Source organism: Chiloscyllium plagiosum, unplaced genomic scaffold (assembly GCF_037043375.1).
Source record: "Chiloscyllium plagiosum isolate Xiang-an unplaced genomic scaffold, Cpla_swu_hap1 HiC_scaffold_11, whole genome shotgun sequence".
Lineage (NCBI taxonomy): Eukaryota > Metazoa > Chordata > Chondrichthyes > Orectolobiformes > Hemiscylliidae > Chiloscyllium > Chiloscyllium plagiosum.
In genome coordinates, this window is record NW_028270149.1 from 67,991,069 (window position 1) to 68,012,549 (window position 21,481).

General features: G+C 38.8%; 1 protein-coding gene across 5 annotated transcripts in view; it reads left to right on the plus strand.

The window, feature by feature from the left end:
• The window catches only part of diaph2 (diaphanous-related formin 2), a 753,551-nt gene that overhangs the window by 477,760 nt on the left and 254,310 nt on the right, over positions 1 to 21,481 (plus strand). For all 5 annotated transcript variants that reach the window (XM_087992147.1, XM_087992148.1, XM_087992149.1 and 2 more), the window contains one exon: positions 3,457 to 3,586. In XM_087992147.1, coding sequence (XP_087848273.1) covers positions 3,457 to 3,586 — 130 coding nt within the window. The remainder of the gene's footprint in view (positions 1 to 3,456; positions 3,587 to 21,481) is intronic.

Consider the following 21,481-nt stretch of genomic DNA (forward strand, 5'->3'; position numbering starts at 1 on the left):
TCCGGCACCTCACCTGTGACTATCGGTGATACAAATATCTCAGCAAGAGGCCCAGCAATCACTTCCATAGCTTCCCACAGAGTTCTCGGGTACACCTGATCAGGTCCTGGGATTTATCCACCTTTACCCGTTTCAAGACATCCTGCCCTTCCTCCTCTGTAATCTGGAAATTTTGCAAGATGTCACCATCTATTTCCCTACAGTCTATATCTTCCATATCCTTTTCCACAGTAAATTCTGATGCAAAATACTCATTTACTATCTCCCCCATTTTCTGCAGCTCTACACACAGGCCACCTTGCTGATCTTTAAGGGGCCCTATTCTCTCCCTAATTACCCTTTTGTCCTTAATATATTTGTAAAAACCCTTTGGATTCTCCTTAATTTTATTTGCCAATGCTATCTCATGTACCATTTTAGCCCTCCTGGTTTCCCTCTTAAGTATACTCCTACTTCCTTTATACTCTTCAAGGATTCATTCGATCTATCCTGTCTATACCTTACATATGCTTCCTTCTTTTTCTTAACCAAACTCTCAATTTCTTTCGTCATCCAGCATTCCCTATACCTACCAGCTTTTCCTTTCACCCTGACAGGAATGTACTTTTTCTGAATTCTCGTTATCTCATTTCTGAAGGCTTCCCATTTTCCAGCCGTCCCTTTACCTGTGATCATCTGCCTCCAATCAGCTTTCGAAAGGTCTTGCCTAGTACCGTCAAAATTGGACTTTCTCCAATTTAGAACTTTAACTTTTAGATTTGGCCTATCCTTTTCCATTACTATTTTAAAACTAATCGAATTATGGTCGCTGGCCCCAAAGTGCTCCCTCACTGACACCTCAGTCACCTGCTCTGTATTCTTTCACAAGAGTAGGTCAAGTTTTGCACCTTCTCTAGTAGATACATCCAAATACTGAATCAGAAAATTGTCTTGTATGCACTTAACAAATTCCTCTCCATCTAAACCTTTAACACTATGGCAGTCCCAGTCTATGTTCTTTTGTCTTGCAGTCATTTGCAAGGAATCTTTCTCTTTCGCAATTTTTCAAATTTGCTATTATTGAGCGACTGATGGTAGATTTTCAACCCGAAAGGACCTTAGTGAAACAGATTTTTTACAACTCCCATGACTAAAATTAGCTCTCAAATCTTTGTTTTTCAAAATGTTAATTCAACTTAAATTCCACCACCTGCCATGGTGGAGTTTGAACTTTAGTCCCTCGACTTTGGATTAAAAATTCAGTGGCATTACCACTGCACCAGCACACTGAGATACTACATTACCATTGGACAGAATTTTGGCAGAAGTTAAGTTCGTAAACCAAATGTGGTCTTTTTATCAATTCTTTTCATTCATTTATTTTGACTTAGAGTCATAGAAATGTACAGCACGGAAACAGACCAATTGGTCCAACTCGTCCATGCCAACCAGGTATCCCCAACCCACTCTAGTCCCACCTGCCAGCACCCAGCCCATATCCCTCCAAACCCTTCCTGTTCATATACCCATTCAGATGCCTATTAAATGTTGCAATTGTACTAGCCTCCACTACTTCCTCTGACAGCCCATTCCACACACAAGCACCACCCTCTGCATGAAATGTTGCCCTGTAGGTCTCTTTTATATCTTTCCCCTCTCACCCAAACCTATGCCATCTAATTCTGGACTCCCCAAACCCAGGGAGAAGACTTTGTCTATGCCCCTCATGATTTTATAAACCTCTATAAGGTCACCCCTCAGCCTCTGACACTCCAAGGAGAACAGTTCTAGCCTATTATTCCTCTCCCGAATCCTCCAACCCTGACAACATCCTTGTAAATCATTTCTGAACCCATTCAAGTTTCACAACATCCTTCCGATAGGCACTCCACTGTAGAAGTTCAGTTCATTTTCTATGGCTAAGCATGTATTAAAATTTATTAATACAGACAGTTATCGATGCAGAAGCTTAAAACTGAGTATTGATAGTTAATCAAAACACAGATGTTAAGGTGCACAACTAATTAGCTGGAGATAGTTATTTAGCTGATATTACATATGTTTTTATTGGAAACGTAGCCATTCCAGTTTTTTAAAATTATTTTTCATTAATACAGACATAATCCGCCTGTAAATATAGCTGGCAGAGTATGCTACTGAAGCAAGTATCTTGCCAGACTAAACCCCAGTGTGGATTGAATTCTGATCGTGTTTTGACTCTGAGAGACAAATGGGATTGAGAGATTCAGTGAGGAAACACAAATAAGTTAGAAAAAGGACCTGTGGCTGAAGCTAAGATTCAGTCAGACAAAGAGTGGGAGTTAAAAGGAAGTGAAATAATTTGTCAATGACGTTGCGACTTTGTAAATGAAGAAATCCACTGAAAGGTAAGTGTGGTATAAAATGCAAGAGAAAAAGTCATCAAAATAATCATCCAGGGCAAGAAGAAGAATAACAATAATGATCAATGCATTTTAGAAGTACAGCTGCAAATAATGGAAGGGAAGAACCACTGTAATAATGAGAGCTTATAATATCCTCAATCAAAATAGTTCTGACAAATTAATTGTTGCTTCTCCAGTATGGGTGTGGTTAACACATCAGCATAAGTCATTAAACACATATATTCTATAGAAGTGGATGCAGGATTTAATGATGAGCTAACTCAATGCATTATTCTACTTTGGAACAATATTTTGAAAATATGCTGCTGCTTAAATGAAGAGAATGTGTCTGTATATTATTTTTAAAAATGAATGTTCCTGGCAGAGCTCTTTTGATCGACAAGGAATTTAACAGTGTGTTGTATTCATATCTGAGATTCCCAGGGTACTTTATTCTGCCTTGGTTTAAACTGGGATAATATTGCTCAATTATTTCACCTTGTCTTATTGTGCAAGCTTATTGATGAAATATTGCCACTTAAAGATGAATTTAGATGTATACTTCAAACTTTATGGAAAAGGCAGAAAATAAGAATAAAAATGAAGAACGTTTCTTTCATTATCAGTTGGAACACTGGGTGTGCTTCTTTGTAAGATTAAAGCATTTAGGAGCTGTTTTGTTATAATGTCACAATTGACTGTAAATTGGACACTATTTGACATTGGTTGGAGCAATACAAGGGTACTCCAATGTTTTAAGGCATGGGTTTGTAAGCTCTCAAGATATATATAGGTTCTAGTGTGTGGACAGCATCGAGACAATTGCACCTTTTGAAGTTGGTACAGAGCAAACTCTGTTTTTTTTGCATGAGATTAAATCAGAGAACAAGTCACTTCATGATGTTCCACAGAATTGGTGAACAGTTGCATTGGCATGGCTAAGGAACAGATTGCCTGCCAGCACTATTGAAAGTGATGGAATAAAATAAAATGGAAACAAAAGTAATTGCAACCAAAGGTTAATAAAATGCATAAATGTTAAAACAATAAAATCTGCATTGCTTTCTAAACATCTTGATGTTTTCTTTTGCAGCTAAAAGATACCAAGTCAGTCGACCAGAAGGCAACATTGATGCACTTTTTAGCAGAGATTACCGAAGAGAAGTATCCCGAAATCTTGAAATTCACAGATGAAATTAACCACATAGAAAGTGCAAGCAAAGGTATGCCAATGACCAAATATGATGTGTAATCAAGAGAGTGGGATTAGTATTTTTGTTTCGCCAAAATACTTTAATTTTTTAATTTCATGGCTATTATTCCTATTCACTACCCATTTAACTCCCTGTCTAAGTTTCTAGAAATTTGTTTTCCTCAGTACAGGTATATATAGATTAACTCCTGAGGCAGTGAATCTGCTTCAACTAAAAATGGACAACTTACCTTGTCACGAGTTAACTTAGATATTGTGAAGTTGTTGGAAAGATGTGTTAAGATTTAGCAAGGAACATTCAGAATCGAAACAGCATATTAAAACATAGGTTCGTTTATTCTCCATCTGGACTCCCTTAAGTGGACAAAATGCATAATGGAATTTTCAATTTACCTTTCTCTTTTAACAAATGAAGATTTAATGTTTTCTGTGGTTTATTTTCAAAAACATTTAACTTATTCTAACTACTACATATTCTAACTTATATATTAATTTAACGATGTACCAGTAGTCATGTGCTATGCGATGAAAGCTTTCTTCTCCAACTGAAAATAGTTTACTTTGGCACGTAATCATTTTAGTATGGTGGGCATTTTATCTCTCAAGTGAGGATTATTGGTTGGCATCAGAGGTAGTCTCATTTTACTCAGATCTTCCACTGAGATTTTGATGTCAAAATCAAACTCAATGCTTGCTCTTGGTTTTCAATGCTTTGAAGATGCTTTGGGTGATTTGTAAAACATGTTTAACAGATGTTATTGCTCATGTTGTGTTAATCACAACAAATGTCTGGCTGTTATGGGGAATTATTTGCTTTCTGGTGTAGCCATCATGTTTTAGAAGCACATTAACAGCTGGCTAGCTATGTCAATCTCAATTTCAAGTTTCCTTCTGTATTTACTAATGAAATTGTTCTGCTTTTGATCATGTTTACATGCAAGTTGGTCATTAGCTCTGGAGTTTGGACTAGAAGCCTGCGACCAGCAGTGATCTGTGCTGAGACCACTGTTATTTGCCATTTATATATACAATGTGAATAAGAATATAGAAGCGTGGTTAGAAAGTTGGTGGATGACACCAAAATTGATAGTATAGTGGACAGTCAAGAAGGTTATCTTAAGAGTACAATGTAATCTTGATCAACTGGGCCAATGGGCCAAAGAGTGCCAGATGGAGTTTAATTTAGATAAATGTGAGGTGTCGCATTTTGGTAAGACAAACCAAGCCAGGACTTGCACAGTTAATGGTAACACCCTAGGGAATGTTGTTGACCACAGAAGCCTAATGCTGCAAGTACATAGTTCCTTTAAAGTGGCGTCACTGTTAGACAAGATGGTGAAGAAGTTGTTTAATACACTTGCTTTCATCAGTCAGAACATTGAATATAGGAATTGGGACAACATGCTGTGTCTGTATAGGACATTGGTGGTGCCGCTCTTGGAGTACTGCATATAGCCTAGTTGCCATTGTCTATGAACAAGAGAGACTGAATAGGCTGGGACTTTTTTTCAGTGGAGCATAGGAGGCTGAGGAGTGACCTTTATATGGGTTTATAAAATCATGGGAGACATAGATAAGGTATTTTCCCTCAGATTTTCCCTCGAGTTCAAAACTCGAGGCATAGGTTTAAGATCAGAGGAGAAAATTTTAAAAGGGAGCTGGGGGTCAACTGTTTCATGCAGGTGGTGCATATTTGGAATGAGCTGCCAGAGGAAGTGGTGGAGGTGGGTACAGTTAGAACATTCAAAAGACATTTGGACAAGTACATGAATAGGGAAGGTTTAGAGGGATACCGACCAAAACCAGACAACTGGGACTAGTTTTGTTTAGAGTACTGGCCGGCATGGACAAATTGGACTGAAGGGTCTATATCCATGCTGTATGACTCTGAGTAGCTCAGCAAGATGCAGATAGTTGAATATAGATGCTCACCAGTAGATAACTGCAGAATAGTACACTTATTGTGAAGAAAATAACAGTTTTTGATTCCATGACTTGCTGTCTGCTTTAGCTGGGCACATAAATCTTCATTGACTATTGATTATTGAGGGATATCGTTTCTCTGAGTGTGAAGCCCTGACAATTAACAAATTTACTGAACTCATTGCTCCATTGTTTCTTCTCAATGAGCAAGTCAACAAAAAAAATTCCAACTGAACTTTGGGATAAATACTAACTGTTTCTCTAACTAGAAATTTGTGTAGTTGCCAATGAAATTAAGCAGATGTTCACTAGTGTCTAAACCTGGAAAATTAGTGCTAACTTCAATTCATTGTCCTGGAGATAATTCAAACATATTGAGAGGATCGTGAAAACTCTGCATTGTGGTTACTTGGCAATGATTAATGTTATGCTCTAATATGAGTGCTGATATATTTAAGATATTGTTTCGGCAACCTTTTATTCATAGCTAATAGTTCAAACTGTCAGCAACAAATGTCACTAAAGGTAGCCTTTTGGATCAAGTTTGCCTAGCTAATACTCGAAATGAAACTGGCCTCCTTATAGATTGTGTGTCCGATTACTTATTCATGTAACTAGTTTGGTTTATGTGTGGAGCTCTGAGATTGGTTTTCTCTCCAAACTCACTTTCATATAGATAGATGTGGAAGCATATATATGGCATGTAATGAAAAGCACTTTCTGAAAAATGTTGCTCAACAGATATTTGTGATTTTCTTGGCATTGGAATGATTGATGAGTTGCCTGTCTTATCTTTCTGCACAAGAACTGCAGTGAAGGCAACTGGTCTGGCATCCAGAATTAAGTGGTTGCTTTTCTAAAGGTTGAAGTAGGCTTTTGTGCAACTTGCCAACATCTGTTGTTTGATGTGGTGTGCAGCCTATTTTTGTCATTTAGTTCATGTACACTTTTTGGTCTCTTTGTCAAAGCAGAAGAGTCAGAAAACATAGTGAAGTCAGGAATGAAGGAACAACTGTGGGTAATAAGTTCAAACAAACTTGAAACTTCCTCCATGTTTGTGGAACCTGCAGCATTTGCAATGGTTTCAACTTTCCATGAATCAGGCGATTATCCAATCCCAGACCATAATTCAATTCTACTTTCATTGAATAAGCACATGACGTTGTTCAAAGTGAGTTTATATTTTCTCTCACAGATAGACATGACACAAAACTTTGAAGAATTGCAAATATTAAAGAAGATGGAGGAGAATTTTTTTTCAGCTGGTGAACTCAACCTTGATCTTCACCGAACCTGCCATCCCAGATTCAGGTCGTTTGTCCAATTTGGACATGATTGAGTAGAAATCATGCAGTGTTTCAGATGTGCTTTTTGCACAAACTAATTTTAAAACCATCCAAAGAAATAGCAATGGTAACAGTATGTATTTTTTATATTTAATTATGGGGTACAGTGCCAGAAGAGCGCAAAGCACACATTTTTCTGTTGTGTGGGAGAATAAAGCTCGAGGCCATCAATATAAGATTGTTACCAATGTCAAATTCAGTCGGGAATTCAGGGGAAAGGTCTTTACTCAGAGTAGTGAGAACCTGAAATTCATTATTATCATTAGTGGCTGAGATGGATGGTTGAGATGCATTTGATGAAAACATGAATAAGTATATGAGGGAGACAGAAATATTTGGTTTGATTGTTAGAGTTAGATGAGAGTGGACACTAAGTGAACAATAAATGCAAAGATAGATGGTCTTGATTGTGTTGCTGCATATTCTGTACAATTGTATGAATACACCCTGATCTAATCTAGTAAATTAACATCATACCTGAGGAGCAGTATTGAAACTAAGTTGAAGGTTGAGTGCATCTGTGGCAGGGAAAAAAATAAGCTGGAGTGACATATTAGATCTTGAAGTACAACCACCATGTGTGTTGTTTTTTTTGTCCCTCAGTTCTCTGCCAAAGGTGAGTTAGGCTTGCAGCACCAGGACCTCTGTCACAATTAGGGCATGAAAGTCTAAAATCCAGTCCACCTGGCTCAGGAACTGATCCCTTGCATCAAACTGATCTACATTGGCCTTTCTGGCTGAGTCAATCATCTTCTTCACTGCCCTACTCCACACCAACGTTTCCAGGTGTGTGTGGCATCAGATTGAGGCTTTCCTTTGTTTCCATTAATTATCGACAAGGAATCTTTTTGGCTCTCGCTGCATATTGTTGGATATATTTTGGAAGGATCTGCAGTTTAATAGTCAGTCTGTTTGAATACATTATTAATGCACCTTTCTTGTTCATAAAGTCCTACCAAGGATGTTAATTACTATACCACAAGATCCCTGACCTCTTCAAAATATGGTGTAAAACGGCAAATTTGGAATGATAAAAGTATGTTGGGTTTGCTCAATACATTAAACCGCATCAGTGGAAAGAAAGACGATGTGAACATTTTAGTTTGAAGTCCTCTCCACAGATGCAACCTGACCTGTTGCATATTTCCAGCATTTCTCATTTGCATTTATTATATATTGGTGGTCTGCACTTCTGGAAGAAACCGGTAATTGAGGTGATTTTGGGGCAACACAGAGTTCGGAAATGTTGGCTGGGTTGAAGATGTTTAGTATTCCAAAAGATCAGTTTCACTGAATTAGCATGCAGATATGCACTCCTTTTGGAATACTCAAGATGGCATCAAATCATTCATTACTTACTGACATTGCAACATCATTTACTACTGCTTGGCAATCACTCATTCACCTCAAAAATGCCATTAAGCTGTTATATGTTGCAATCGAACTTGTTTAATATGTAATTTATTGTAGCTCACACAGTGCAATTGTACTAACAGCATCACCATATGGGATCTTAAGACCAGAAACTTCAATGAAAATAATGAAAAATCACATCCTCAATCACAAGAGTTAGTGTATTACAGTAGTAATTTTCTCATTATGTAAATAAACCAACTTTTCATTATGAGATTCAGCCTTAGTTTTCATTATGGAAATGTGTGCAACAAGGTTTTTTTTATTTTAACAAATTATAATCTTGTTTTGCATTTTTCTGTTAGAAATTCTATGACATGATTTAAATACTTGATGGGATTTTGTTTTGCCTTCTAAAAGGTGAAAAGTAAATTCATATAACTGTATATTAAGACAATAGAGCTAAAGTGTTCATTAAGTTGTTGTAGAGTAATGTTATCTTCAGCTTTTATAGAGACATTTGCAATAACGGAAGCGCATTCCCTCAAACATCCTTATTAAAATTCAGAGTTATTTGTTCCTCTCCCTAGGTCATTGAAATCATTGAACAACTCATCCCTAAGGAAATATAAAATATAAAACACTTTTGCAGAGATAGATAATTCGTGTTATGGAATTTTAATTTGTATTTCTGAGATCAATGCTAAGTGATCAGTGTGAATCTTGTAGCTTTTCTTCACACCCTGGTCATATATTGCATGATGAACAAACATTAAAACTCATGAAGTTTTACAATTAACATTTCAAGGAGCCATTAGAAAGGTGGATGTGGTTTTTGTCATAAGTCGATATATTTTATCATTGGAGGAGCTGTTCGTCCACATGGAATTACTTGAAAATCAGGGACAAGCTTTATTTTAACCTATACAAAGAACCACTGACATAATTTGTGATTTGTGAGTTCTTCCAGAGGATTTAAAAATGAGGTAATTTGAAAATTGAGCTTTAAAGAATCCCTTCTGTTATGACCTAAATGAAGAACATTTGAATTAAAATTGTTTTACATTGGAGCACAACAAAAAGTTATTTGTTATTTGACACATTAGGATAATTAAAAACTTCTATCACCTGTTATGGTGGAAAATGCTTTGATCTCTGTGAAGTTGTGAAGCCATACAGTCTTAAGAAGTATGAGCAGGAGTAGGTGATTAAGTTCTTTAAGTCTGCATTGTCTTTCATAAGACCATGCCTGATCTGTTTCTGTTTCCTTGGATACTGTCAGACCTGCTGAGTTTCTCCAGTACTTGGTGATTCAGATCTCCAACGTCCAAAGTCCACTGCTTTTACATAACCATGCATTGCCTAGAGAATAAAACAGATTAGGCATAGTACCTCACTTACATCATTATGCATCTATGAAATGCAAATCAATTTTCAAAAGTCAAATGTTATGATTATATGATAAATTGACTGCTTCTGACGTTGACTATAAAGGGTATGCAGTAAATGTGTTCACTACTTTTATTGACAAATGTATTAATGTACTGGACAATTTCAATAGTGAACATCGGGGAACCGGTAGATCCAGTTACTTTTAATTTCAAGGCTGTAAGCAAGCTGTTGCACAGCACATTAATACACAAGATAAAGGTTCATGGTGTTGGAGATATGTTAAGTGACAAGAAGCAACGAGTGGGGTAAAATGAAAAAACAGGCAAGCTGTATCTAATGGGATGCCATCTAGATTGTTGCTGGAGACTCCGCTAATTACATTTCATAATAGTGAATCAAAGAAGAAACAGAAAGCAATCTCTCTCGGTCTGCTGACTATATAAGTGGATATGCAGGCAGTGAGGAGGGCACAAAGGGGCTGAAAAGATATATATAGACACTTCAAGTGTTGTGGTCAACAAGGTGGCAAGTGGAATATAATGTGGGAAGTGGAAGGTGTTATGGACTAGGCCAGGCCACTCAAAACATTCTTAAGCAGGCAGCCCAGACCATAACTTGACAATTTGTTTCAGTAGGTGTACAGTGAAAATTACCTGGAGTAAGTTAGCTAGGTTGACTACCAGGTTTTAAAACAGACAAAAAGTTTAATCACAAAATTACACAATAAAACACAAAGAACAGAATAAAGAACCCCTACAGAACTTGGTCTATCCAAACTAGACTCAATTATGCTGTTCCGAATGTACACAACAATCCCAATAAGCAAACCCCCTTAAAAACAGTAAAAATGGAACAAATGCTTGAAGTTAGAAGGGCAGAAGGGGAGAGAGAGTTTTTGCAGCCTGTTCACACACAATCCATTGCTGAACTTCCCAAACTCGTTCTGGACTGAACTGCTCAGCTAGAGAGCTGACCACTCCCTTTTCATTAAACAGGTCACTTCTAAAACATGACCACATTGGCCTGAAGTCTCATCTGTTTACATATAAATGAATTGGCCTCTCAATACCCTTTAATCTCTGTACCAAACTAGTCATCTCGGAGCCAGGAGGGTTTTGTAACTCCTCTGGAAAAAAACCAAGGACACAGTATCCTTGAAAAAAGGAACAGCTTTTATCAAAAAAGGGACCGGCTTTGTGACAGAGGTTATTCACTTTGGTTTTCAGGCTGAAAAGGCAGATTAATTTTTACGACGTGTGAAACTTATAAATGTTAGTTCTCAAAGGGACTTGAGCGTACCCATTCACGGAACTCCTACAAAGTTGGCATGCTCGTACAGCAAGCAATTAGGAAGGCATATGGCTTAGACAGGAGCAAGAAAGTTCTGCTCCAATTTTATTGGTCTTCGATGAGACCACACCTGGAACACTTTGTACAACTTTGGTCTCCTGTTTTAGATTTGTGTCAGTAAATGACTGAACAAGTTGATAAATAATGTATACCTGTTTTGGAAGCAATACAGTGAAACTTCACATTGGGTCTTCGGCATGAGAGTGTTATCCTTTGTTGAATGCAGAGAAGAGGAGAGTAGTAGAGTCATACAGCAGGTAAACAGACACTTCAGGTGCAGTTCGTCTAAGCCAACCAGCCATCACAATCTGACCTGGTCCAATTTAGTTATTCACCCTATCTATGACCCTCATGATTTTATAAACTTCCATAAGCTCCCCACTCAGCCTCTGATGCTCCAGGGAAACAGCCCCAAGCCTATTCAGCCTCTCCCTATCACTTAAACCCTCTAGTCCTGGCAACATACTTGTCAATCTTATCATGTTATGTTATTTGTAAATATGCATGTATTAGGTAGAGTCAAGATTAGAGTGGTGCTGGAAAAGCACAGCAAGTCAGGCAGCATCCGAGGAGCAGGAAAATCAATATTTAGGTCAAAAGCCCTTCAACAGCCTTTCCTGATGAAGGGCCTTTGCGCAAAACATCGATTTTCCTGCTCCTCGGATGCTGCTTGACCTGCTGTGCTTTTCCAGCACTACTCTAATTTGGACTCAGATCTCCAGCATCTGCTGTCCTCACTTCCGCCTTATATATTAGGTAGGTCTGGCAGCATCTGTGGAGGGAAAAGTATAGTTAGTGTTTAAAGTCTACTGATCCTTCAAAGGGTCTCTGGACTTAGACTCATAATGATGTACAGCACGGAAGTGAACCCTTCGGTCCAACTTGTCCGTGCTGACCAGATACCCTTCCTAACCTAGTCCCACCTGCCAGCACCTGGCCCATATCCCTCCAAACCCTTGCTCTTCATATACCCATCCAGATGCCTTTTAAATGTTGCAATTGTACCAGCCACCACCACTTCCTCTGGCAGCTCATTCCATACACGCTCCACCTTTCTTTTTAAAAAAAGTTGCCCCTTAGGTCTCTTTTATATCTTTCCCCTCTCACTCTAAACCTATGCCCTCTAGTTTTGGACTCCCCCACCCCAGGGAGAAGACTTTGTCTATTTATCCTATCCATGCCCCTCGTAATTTTATAAACCTCTTTAACGTCACCACCTCAGCCTCTGACACTCCTGGGAAAACAGCCCCAGCCTATTCAACCTTGCCCTATAGCTCAAATTCTCCAACCCTGACAACATCCTTGTAAATCTTTTCAGAACGCTTTCAAGTTTCACAACATCCTTCCAATGGAAAGAGACCAGAATTGCACGCAATATTCCAAAAGTGGCCAAATCAATGTCCTGTACAGCCACAACATGACCTACCAATTCCTGTACTCAATACTCTGACCAACAAAGGAAAGCATACCAAATTCATTCTTCACTCTCCTATCCACCTGTGTCTTGACTTTCAAGGAGCTATGAACCTGCACTCCAAGGTCTCTTCGTTCAGCAACACTCCCTCGGACTTTACCATTAAGTGCATTTGAACAAATGCATTTCAACAATCTAATTTGGTACAGCTGCAGGGTAACAGAACTAGTGTACATTCCCAGTGGCATACTGCATTTAATCAGGATTTAAGGATACAACTTTTCTTTCATTTTTATATCATCACCAATTAGATTTTGCTAACTTTTTTAAAAAGATTAGAATTGGTACTTTTCTACTATTCATTCCCAGATGTGAAGCAGCAAAAACTAGGTTGCAACCTTTTGTATTGCCCTTAACATAATTCCAAACTGAAAAATGAATAATAAATAACAATTTTATTTACAATGCTTATAAGGTGAATTGCTCTGAAAAGAAAAGGCCTCATAGTTATTGTATTTTATAACTGGGAAAGTTTGTAACCAAGAGAGGAAAACCAATGGCCCTGCATCATTTTTTCCACTACTTCCCACAATTGATGATTCAGTGTCAAAGTACAGAAGTTGGTCATTCCTAGCTGTCTCTCACTTTAAGGACAGTGTCTACTTACGGTCATGAGTTTCCATCACAGGTCTTCATGTGGCTGAGCAGACCTTTCAGCCGATGCAGATTTCCCAACAGCTAGTGAGATGCAGAGAGATCAGTGAGTGAATAATGACCAACGTCTATCCTGATGAAGGGCTTATGCCCGAAACGTCGATTCTCCCACTCCTCGGCCGCTGCCCGACCCGCTGTGCTCCTCCAGCACCACACCCTTGACAATATCCATCCAGTTTGTTTATGTATCCTAGTAACTCCAATAGCTTTGTCCTGATGCATTAACTCTGATTTTTCTCTGTACAGAAGCTCCCAGACATCCTGGATTTCTCCAGCAGTTTCTGGTTTTGGTCAGATGTATAGCATTAGGAGTTCTTTGATTTATTTTATATATTATGTATAGTTTTTGAGTCACACTCATTTCATCTTTTGTGGACATTCTTGTTTTGTTTATTACTAGATATAATGTACCAAGATACAAACTTCCAAGATTCAAATAAAACAGTATTTCAGAACAAAATACAACTTTGGATGCTATTTGCCAAGAGCTCATTTGTGAGTTGCATTGAGTGATATGAAATCTGCAATTTAGAAACAGGCTGTGCACCCCAGTTGATCTGTGCTGACATCTAGACTACACATGAACCCACTCCCACCACACTATCGCTTTGCACAAATTTCTGTGATGAGAAATTGTGATAGACATATTATCAGGAGGATGGGTTGTTTAATTTTCAAAGAATCTTGAAATGCATATTTATTTAAGGACTTTTTTTTTCCTGCTCAGTGGGTATTCACTATTTCAGGTTTCCTTGCTTTCAGGCATCAACGTCCATGGTTGTTTCAATGTATGAACATTTGTTTCGTAAAATATCTTCACGTACTATTTAGTGCCGTCACTACTTCTGTTTATTAACCCAATGTTACACAATCTGCTGAAACTAATCCATGCAGATACAAGACTGAAAAAGTAAATCCTTCTGATCTTCAGCTTCGGTTGAGAATTGCAATATTGTTTGGCTGATTACTAGTGAATAGTCTAGTCAAGCCATATGATTTTTACATTTTCTGGTCAAAAATGTTGCCATTTTTGAACTCTCTATATTTAATGTAGTAATCCATATAGAACATTTTATTTGACTATTGACTGAACTGCAGTTCAGTGTACTTTTAAGAAACAATATTTTCTGTATGCACAGGCAAGTAGTAGCTATCATCTGTGGAGGGAATCACCAGGGAGAATGTGTTGTGAGAAAAAGATGTGCTCAAAAGTTAAGTGACTTTCTGCTATCTCATTATACATTTTCATTTTGACTTTTTTTTTTAAATTGAGTTTCCTGAGATGTGGCTGCTACTGGCAAAATGCAGCTTCACCCACAGTGCTACTGGGAAGGGGCTTCTAAATTTTTGATACATCACCACTGAAGGAACATGATAGATTCTATCACTCAGTGATAGATTAGTAATGTCTCACTGTGATTAATCCAAAAGACTAAAAATTGGCTTTTCCCTCCTCACTTACCAGCTAGCTTTACAAAGTTTCATATTCCGTGCTATCGCTGGGATGTTATCCAGGTCTGTAGCCTCTCCTGTATCCAGTTCAGCTATTTATTGCTGTCAGGTAGATTTAATCAAATTTGTCTTGTAAACTGGTAAATGTGATCTTGGGGACCTCCGGAGAAGGATGAACCTCTTCACACTTCTGGCTGAAAGTGGATGCACATCCTGAAGTCTCATCTTGTGCATTGATGTGCTCAGCTCCACAGTTATTGAAGATAGGAACATCTGTGGTATCGACTCCTTCAGATATGAGTACATTTGTCCTTCAGCATTCACAACTGCATGTGGCTACACGAGATTAGTGTTGATTCTCGCTCGTGCTCTCGCTCGCTCTCTCTCTCTCTCTCGTGCTCTCTCTCTCTCTCTCTCCCACCCACTCACTCACCCATTCACTCACTCACTCACTCACTCTCACTCTCTCTTATATGAGACTTTAATTTCTTGAATGTATTGGAGCTGCTATCTTCCAAACAATAATCCCATTCCATCATACTCTTCATTTGTGCCTTATAGATAGGGGACAGGCCTTGTGGAGTCACATGGTAAGGTATTCCCTGCAGTCTCTAACCTGTTCTTGTAGCCTGAGTATTTGTATGGCTATTCCAGTTCTGTTTCTGCTCATTGCTGAAAATGTGTTGCTGGAAAAGCGCAGCAGGTCAGGCAGCATCCAAGGAATAGGAGAATCGGCGTTTCAGGCATAAGCCCTTCTTCAGGACGCTGCCTGACCTGCTGCGCTTTTCCAGCAACACATTTTTAGCTCTGATCTCCAGCATCTGCAGTCCTCACTTTCTCCTGTTTCTGCTCATTGGCAACCCTCAAAATATTATTTGTTGGTTTGTGGGTGGATGGGTGGTATAACCTGGGAGTGAGCCGGTCGTCTCACCGCAGTGCACTTTTACACTGTCTTGGAGACCACTTTTGGGCTCTCCGTATGCCTGAGGGTGGGCCAGGCCAGCGAAGTGTACAATGTCACTTAAGCCAAATCTTCATGGAAGAAAGGAAGTAGCATGATTTTAAAGGTGGCTGAGCATCTGTAATAGACCATGTCAGCTCAGGATTGTTGAGCCCCCGAATGTCCACCTTTGCCTCATCTTTGTTCTCTTTAATTCACCAACAATGCCTGATTCAGGAGATGCTTTTGGAGGTTATAACCACATTAGACTTTCATTGGTGGTAACAGCTGGGGAAAGAGCATGAAGATCTTTAGCCATATTTTTGCATCTCTCATTATTCTATCTGGTTCTGAATGTTGCCATTGCTTCGTAGCAACACAGATTTTGGTATTATTGATATAATTCTTTTCATTTATCAGATGTGGACGTCACTGGCTGGGGCAGTGTTTATTGCTTGTCCCTAGTTTCCCTTGAGAAGCTGGTGTGAGCTGCATCTTGAACTGTTGCATTCAGTGTAGGTCGATCTGCAGTGCATTTGGAAGGCATTGCCACTATTTTGACTGAGCGACACTGAAAGTATGGCAATGTATTTCCAAATCACGATGGTGAGTGGCGTGGAGGAGAACTTGTAGGTGATGGTGTTCCAATGCATCTCCTGTCCTTGTGCTTCTAAGTGGATGTCGCTGTAAGTTTGGAAGGTACTGTCTAAGGAGCCTTAGTGAAATTCTGCATTGCATCTTGTGCAGATGATGCACACTGATGCAACTGTGCATCAATAGTGGAAGGAGTGAATGTTTGTCAGTGTGGTACCAATCAAACGGAGTTGTTTGTCTTAAATGGTGTCAGGCTTTTTAAGTGTTGTTGAAGCTGATCTCTTCCAGGCAAGTGGCAAGTATTCCATCACACTGCTGACTTGTGCTTGCAGAAAATGGGCAGGCTTTAGGGAGTCAGGAGGTGAGTTAATTGTTGCAGGATTTCTAGCTTCTGACCTGCTCTTTAACCAGCAATTATACCCCATATTGAATTTCTGTCAAGACAATAAAAGTATTTTAGTAATCAAATTCTTAATTCATCCTTTATTATCAATGTAATTAGTTGGCTTTTATATCTTCAAAGCCCTATAACATTTTTTTTGCCAGCCTCAGACACCCATGATACCTCTTTCCATTGACCACAATTGATGGAATCTGTGGTGGTTTGCCTACCTCTAACACACCTTATAACCATACCTCAGCTTCAAATTCTGCTGCGAGGTCTCACTTCTGACTGGTGTTCAGCAACTTTTTTTTCACCACAGTGGCATTTATCTTTCCCTGACTAACCCTGATTTGTTTCTCCCTGAGACAAACTGACACCCACACCAATAGGCCTCAGCTTTAGGACGAGACAAATGTAACATGTGTCATTAAGGTTAATACATAAACTAAATGACTAAGAGAAATCAGATTAAAATAAATGCCTTTTATTTCAGAATTCCTCTTCTATCTTTTACCCCCAATAGGATTTTTCTCTCGCAGTTAAACAACTCATAAACATGAGACATGTGATTTGACTCTTTACTGTTGGAAGAAAGATCATGATCATGCAGGGTTCTATTTTTGTTACTTCAATATAGTAAATCACAAATGGGACACAGTCTTTCATTTTATAGGAGATGTTTCAGATAAGTTAGAATTTTCTAGCAAGCTTTTGAACCCCAGGCTAAATTCGGAATCAGAAGCCCAGACTGTCTTGGGAGCTGTCGCTCATTTGTACATTTTTCTTGAGGGAACTATTTAGGCTCAGAGAGTCAGCTTGGGCACCAGTTAAGAGCAGCAGATGAACTGTTGAAACTGAAGTGTTGAGAGCAAGTTAATTATTGCAACTGACCTTGCAAAATAATTTGAAGTAAACCTCTCAACAGGGTGACCCAAGATCAGCCAGGGAGGGAGGCTGTTGAATCTTGGACTGGCACTGGGAGGTTAGTTCATGCTTTCTTCCCTTCAGATTCCAATAGATCCAAAAACGTTTAGTAGAGTCAAGTGGCTACCCATTACTTCCAGATATGTAGCCTTGCTGTCCAACCCCTCAGCCTTAGAAAAATGCTTGGGAGTAGGATACATCTAGTATTTTGAGCGGTAGCATAAAATTCTATGCCTGTCCACCTCCATGCCTTTCCCTATCAGGTCGTAGAAAACTGAGTCACACTTGCTGTTGTTCACATGGTGTGTTGGGCTGAGAGATTGACCAGCTGGAATTTGCTTGAAGATGAATACATCCAGGTAAAAGTCTGAGAACTAACACAGCAAATGCCAACATTTTAATATTCCTTAAATCAACTGTAAGGCTTTGATGTGGTGGTTTTGAGCCTGATCTCAACCATCAGCCTACCCAGCAAGATGGACCAGACTATGTCAAAATGGCTTGCATGTCAGCCTATTTCTCGTTTAAACCATAAGAAAACTGTTACGAGAAATTAGGTGGAGTGAAACCTGTTTAATAGTATTTGTACTTAGTCAACTGGCAAATAGCTCCCCAGCTCACTTCCACGAGGAAGTAGATCTAATCTGTCCTGCACAATTAATTTTCTCCAACTAAAATGAAGCTTTCAGTAATACATTGACAATCCGGAAAAGAGCGCAATGCCGTCCGTATGTCATGTTTTGGACAGTATCGGCAACTGCATACTTTTGTATGCACATCTCTTTAGTCAACCAGTGAAACAGAAATTTCTTAGAGTTCCTTTGGTTTCCTTTAATTGTTCAGTAGGAACATAACATTTACCTCTATCTCGGACTCCATGACTCTCTAATATCAATTGATTCAGACCAAGCTAACAGAGTTTAGCTTCAACTATTTGATGGAGGTCTATACGATTGACCAAGTTATGAAGTGGAAAGAGAAAGGGAAAGCATGCATTGAGATATTGGATGGAAATAGAAACAGGTTTAGCACTGTAATCTGTCTGAAGCTCTCTGTTCGGTTTTGTACTTGGAGAGTGTCAAGTTTTGAGGTAGCTGCCATTATCCATGGTGTAATATCCCCATCAGTGGACCAATGCTTTCAACAAAGGCAAGGGAAAGCAACATTTTTCATACTGATCACTAAGAATTGTCAATGAGTCAGAGTCTGCAACTGACTGGCTGTGTTGTAGCTTCATCATTCACCATCATTAGCCCTGGGTACAGACACCATCCTTACTGATTTGGTCATTGTTATATGAATTCTGGTCTCCCTCCTATTGGAAGGATGTTGTGAATCTTGAAAGGGGTCAGAAAAAATTTTACAAAGATGTTGCCAGGGTTGGAGGATTTGAGCTATAGGGAGAAACTGAATAGGCTAGGGCTGTTTTTCTTGGAGCATCAGTGGCTGAGGGGTGACCTTAAAGGGGTTTATAAAATCATGAGGGGCATGAATGGGGTAAATAGACAAGTCTTTTCCTTGGGGTGGGGGAAGCCAGAACGAGGGGGCATAGGTTTAGGGAGAGGGGGGAAAAATTTAAAAGGGACCTAAGGGGCAACTTTTTCACACAGAGGGTGGTGAGTGTATGGAATGAGCTGCTAGAGGAAGTGGTGGAGGCCAGTACAATTACAACATTTAGACGGCATCTTGATAGGTATATGAATAGGAAGGGTTTGGAGGGACATGGGCCAAGTGCTGGCAGGTGGGACTAGATTGAGTTAGGATATCTGGTCAGCATGGATGAGTTGGACCGAAGGGTCTGTTTCTGTGTTGTACATCTCTGACTCTATATCCTGAATATGAAGTGCAGAACCTTCCCTCCCTTTAATTAGAAAAGTTTAACTGATTCTGAATTGTTTAAGAGACTGACTGCATAGAAAGTTATTGAAATAGTAACTGAAAAAAAAACAATGCAAAAGCAAAATTGGACTAAGTTTTCAATCTTACGATCTGCAAATTTGACAATGTTATGCTGCCAGTTGGACTTGATGTGCTGAAAGTTGCAGAGGTGTGCAGAATGATGAGGTATATATTTATAGTAGGAAGTGCCATTCAGAGGGGCAATTGACATCGATGACAGATGGGTTCATCAATGAGATAACTAATTGTTGCGTGACCCATGCTGCAACTTGCTAAGTCTCAAGGTAGCCTTAAATTTGTGTACATAGTGAGTCACCCACCTGATTCAAAATGGTGTCTGCGTTGCCCAGTGAGGAAAGTACTGATCCAATGAAGAGGATGCAAGGATGCTTCCAAGTAAAAGTGCTTGTTATACGTTTTTCATGAAGCAATTTTGCTATGCGGAATGTAGCAAAATTGAGCTGGTTCAAAAGTACAAAAGACAGTTCAAATTGCAATTCTGGCATATACTTTGAACTCTAGTTTTCAACAATGAACAATTCAAAACTTGTTTTAAATTCCTTTGAGAACTTTCAAACCAATGTTTGAAAAAAAAGTCCAATCAAACCACAGATTGTGGAAGAAAATATTATTACCATAACAGCAAGAATAAATCACAGGCTTTTAGTTATTAAATTATCAGAATGATTGAAAAGTTGCATGCATGTGCATATTTTCCTTCTTTCATGTGCTTAAGGTGTGCATTCTTAAAATTGGATATGAAGCACATTATATAGTGTATATGAAGTATAAAATTGTATGTGGTGTATATTGAAATGTACACTGACCAATGGTTATATTCAAACATGTATAATTTGAAATAATTCCACAAATATGGATTAAATCCATCCAAAACACATTGTATGTAGTATATTTAAATGATCATAAGCCACTTCTGTTCTGACGGCAACTGAATCCTTTTGCATAATTGTGTTATTAAATGTGAGGAGAGGGGAAATGTCTGCCCAGGAATCAAAAGCAAGAAGGTATTTGACCGGTCTGCTATGGTCGACTGTCATGTTGTGTGCTCAATCACTGGATTTTTTCTTTATAATTGTTTGGAAAAAAGATATACATTTAAGTCGCAACTGTCACAACTACTGGTTGTCTCAAATTACCTTCACAGGCACAGGGAAGTGGTGTCAGGGTGAAAGAAAACAATTTAGCCAATTTGTACACAGCAAGCTCCTACTGACAGTGATATAATTAGGTAACAGAAATAAATATATAAATTATGAATAAACTTATAAAATCATAGAATGACTACAGCACAAGAAGAGATCAGTGGATCTGCAGAGCTTACTACAAATGCAGTTCACCTCATCCCATTCTCAACCTGCCGCCTGTAGTTTTCTCTCTCAATCTTTCCTTCCCACATCCCCTCTTTTCTCTCCACTTGCTAACCCTTCTCTTTGGTATTCATCCAATTGCCTCAGAAAGCTACAATTAATTCTGCACACGTCACTCTTCCTGTCAGTGTATTCCATATCACAACAACCCACTGGATAAAAAGGGTTCTCCTCATGTTGGCCTTCGATATTTTTGCCAATCAGCTTAAGTATGGCTGCTTTGGTTCTCCACCTATCCACCAATGGAAACGATTTCTCTTCACCTACCCTGTCTAAAATTCTCAATCTTAAAACATCTCTTCATATGTCCCCTCAATGAAGGTGTCTACAAGAACAATACTAGTTTCTCCAATTTATCCCCATAACTATTCTCCAATCCTGGAACCATTCTCTCAAACCTTTTCTGCAACTTTTCTGTTGCCTTCACATCCATTCTAAGCTGTGATGCCCAGAAATGGACACAATAATGTAGTTGAGGCTGAATCAATGTTTCATCAAAGTATATCATACCTTCTTTTTCATGCAATATGACTCGACTAATGAAGCCAAAAATCCTGTAACGAACAATGCATTGAGCTTACATTACGAAACTTATAGAATGATAGAATTGTGACAGCACAGAAGAAGGCCATTGAACTTATTAGGCCCATAAAATTTATCCTCCCCATGCATCCCTTTTTCGATACCATTGTTCTTTTTTCCCCCTTTTTGAAGTGCTAAGTTAGTTCTATTTGGAAAAGCATTGATTTGTCTGCTTTCTTTTCAGAGATTTCGTTTCAGCTTATGCTGTTTTATTCAACTGGCCTAGTTTTTTTCAAAAAAATTTATACA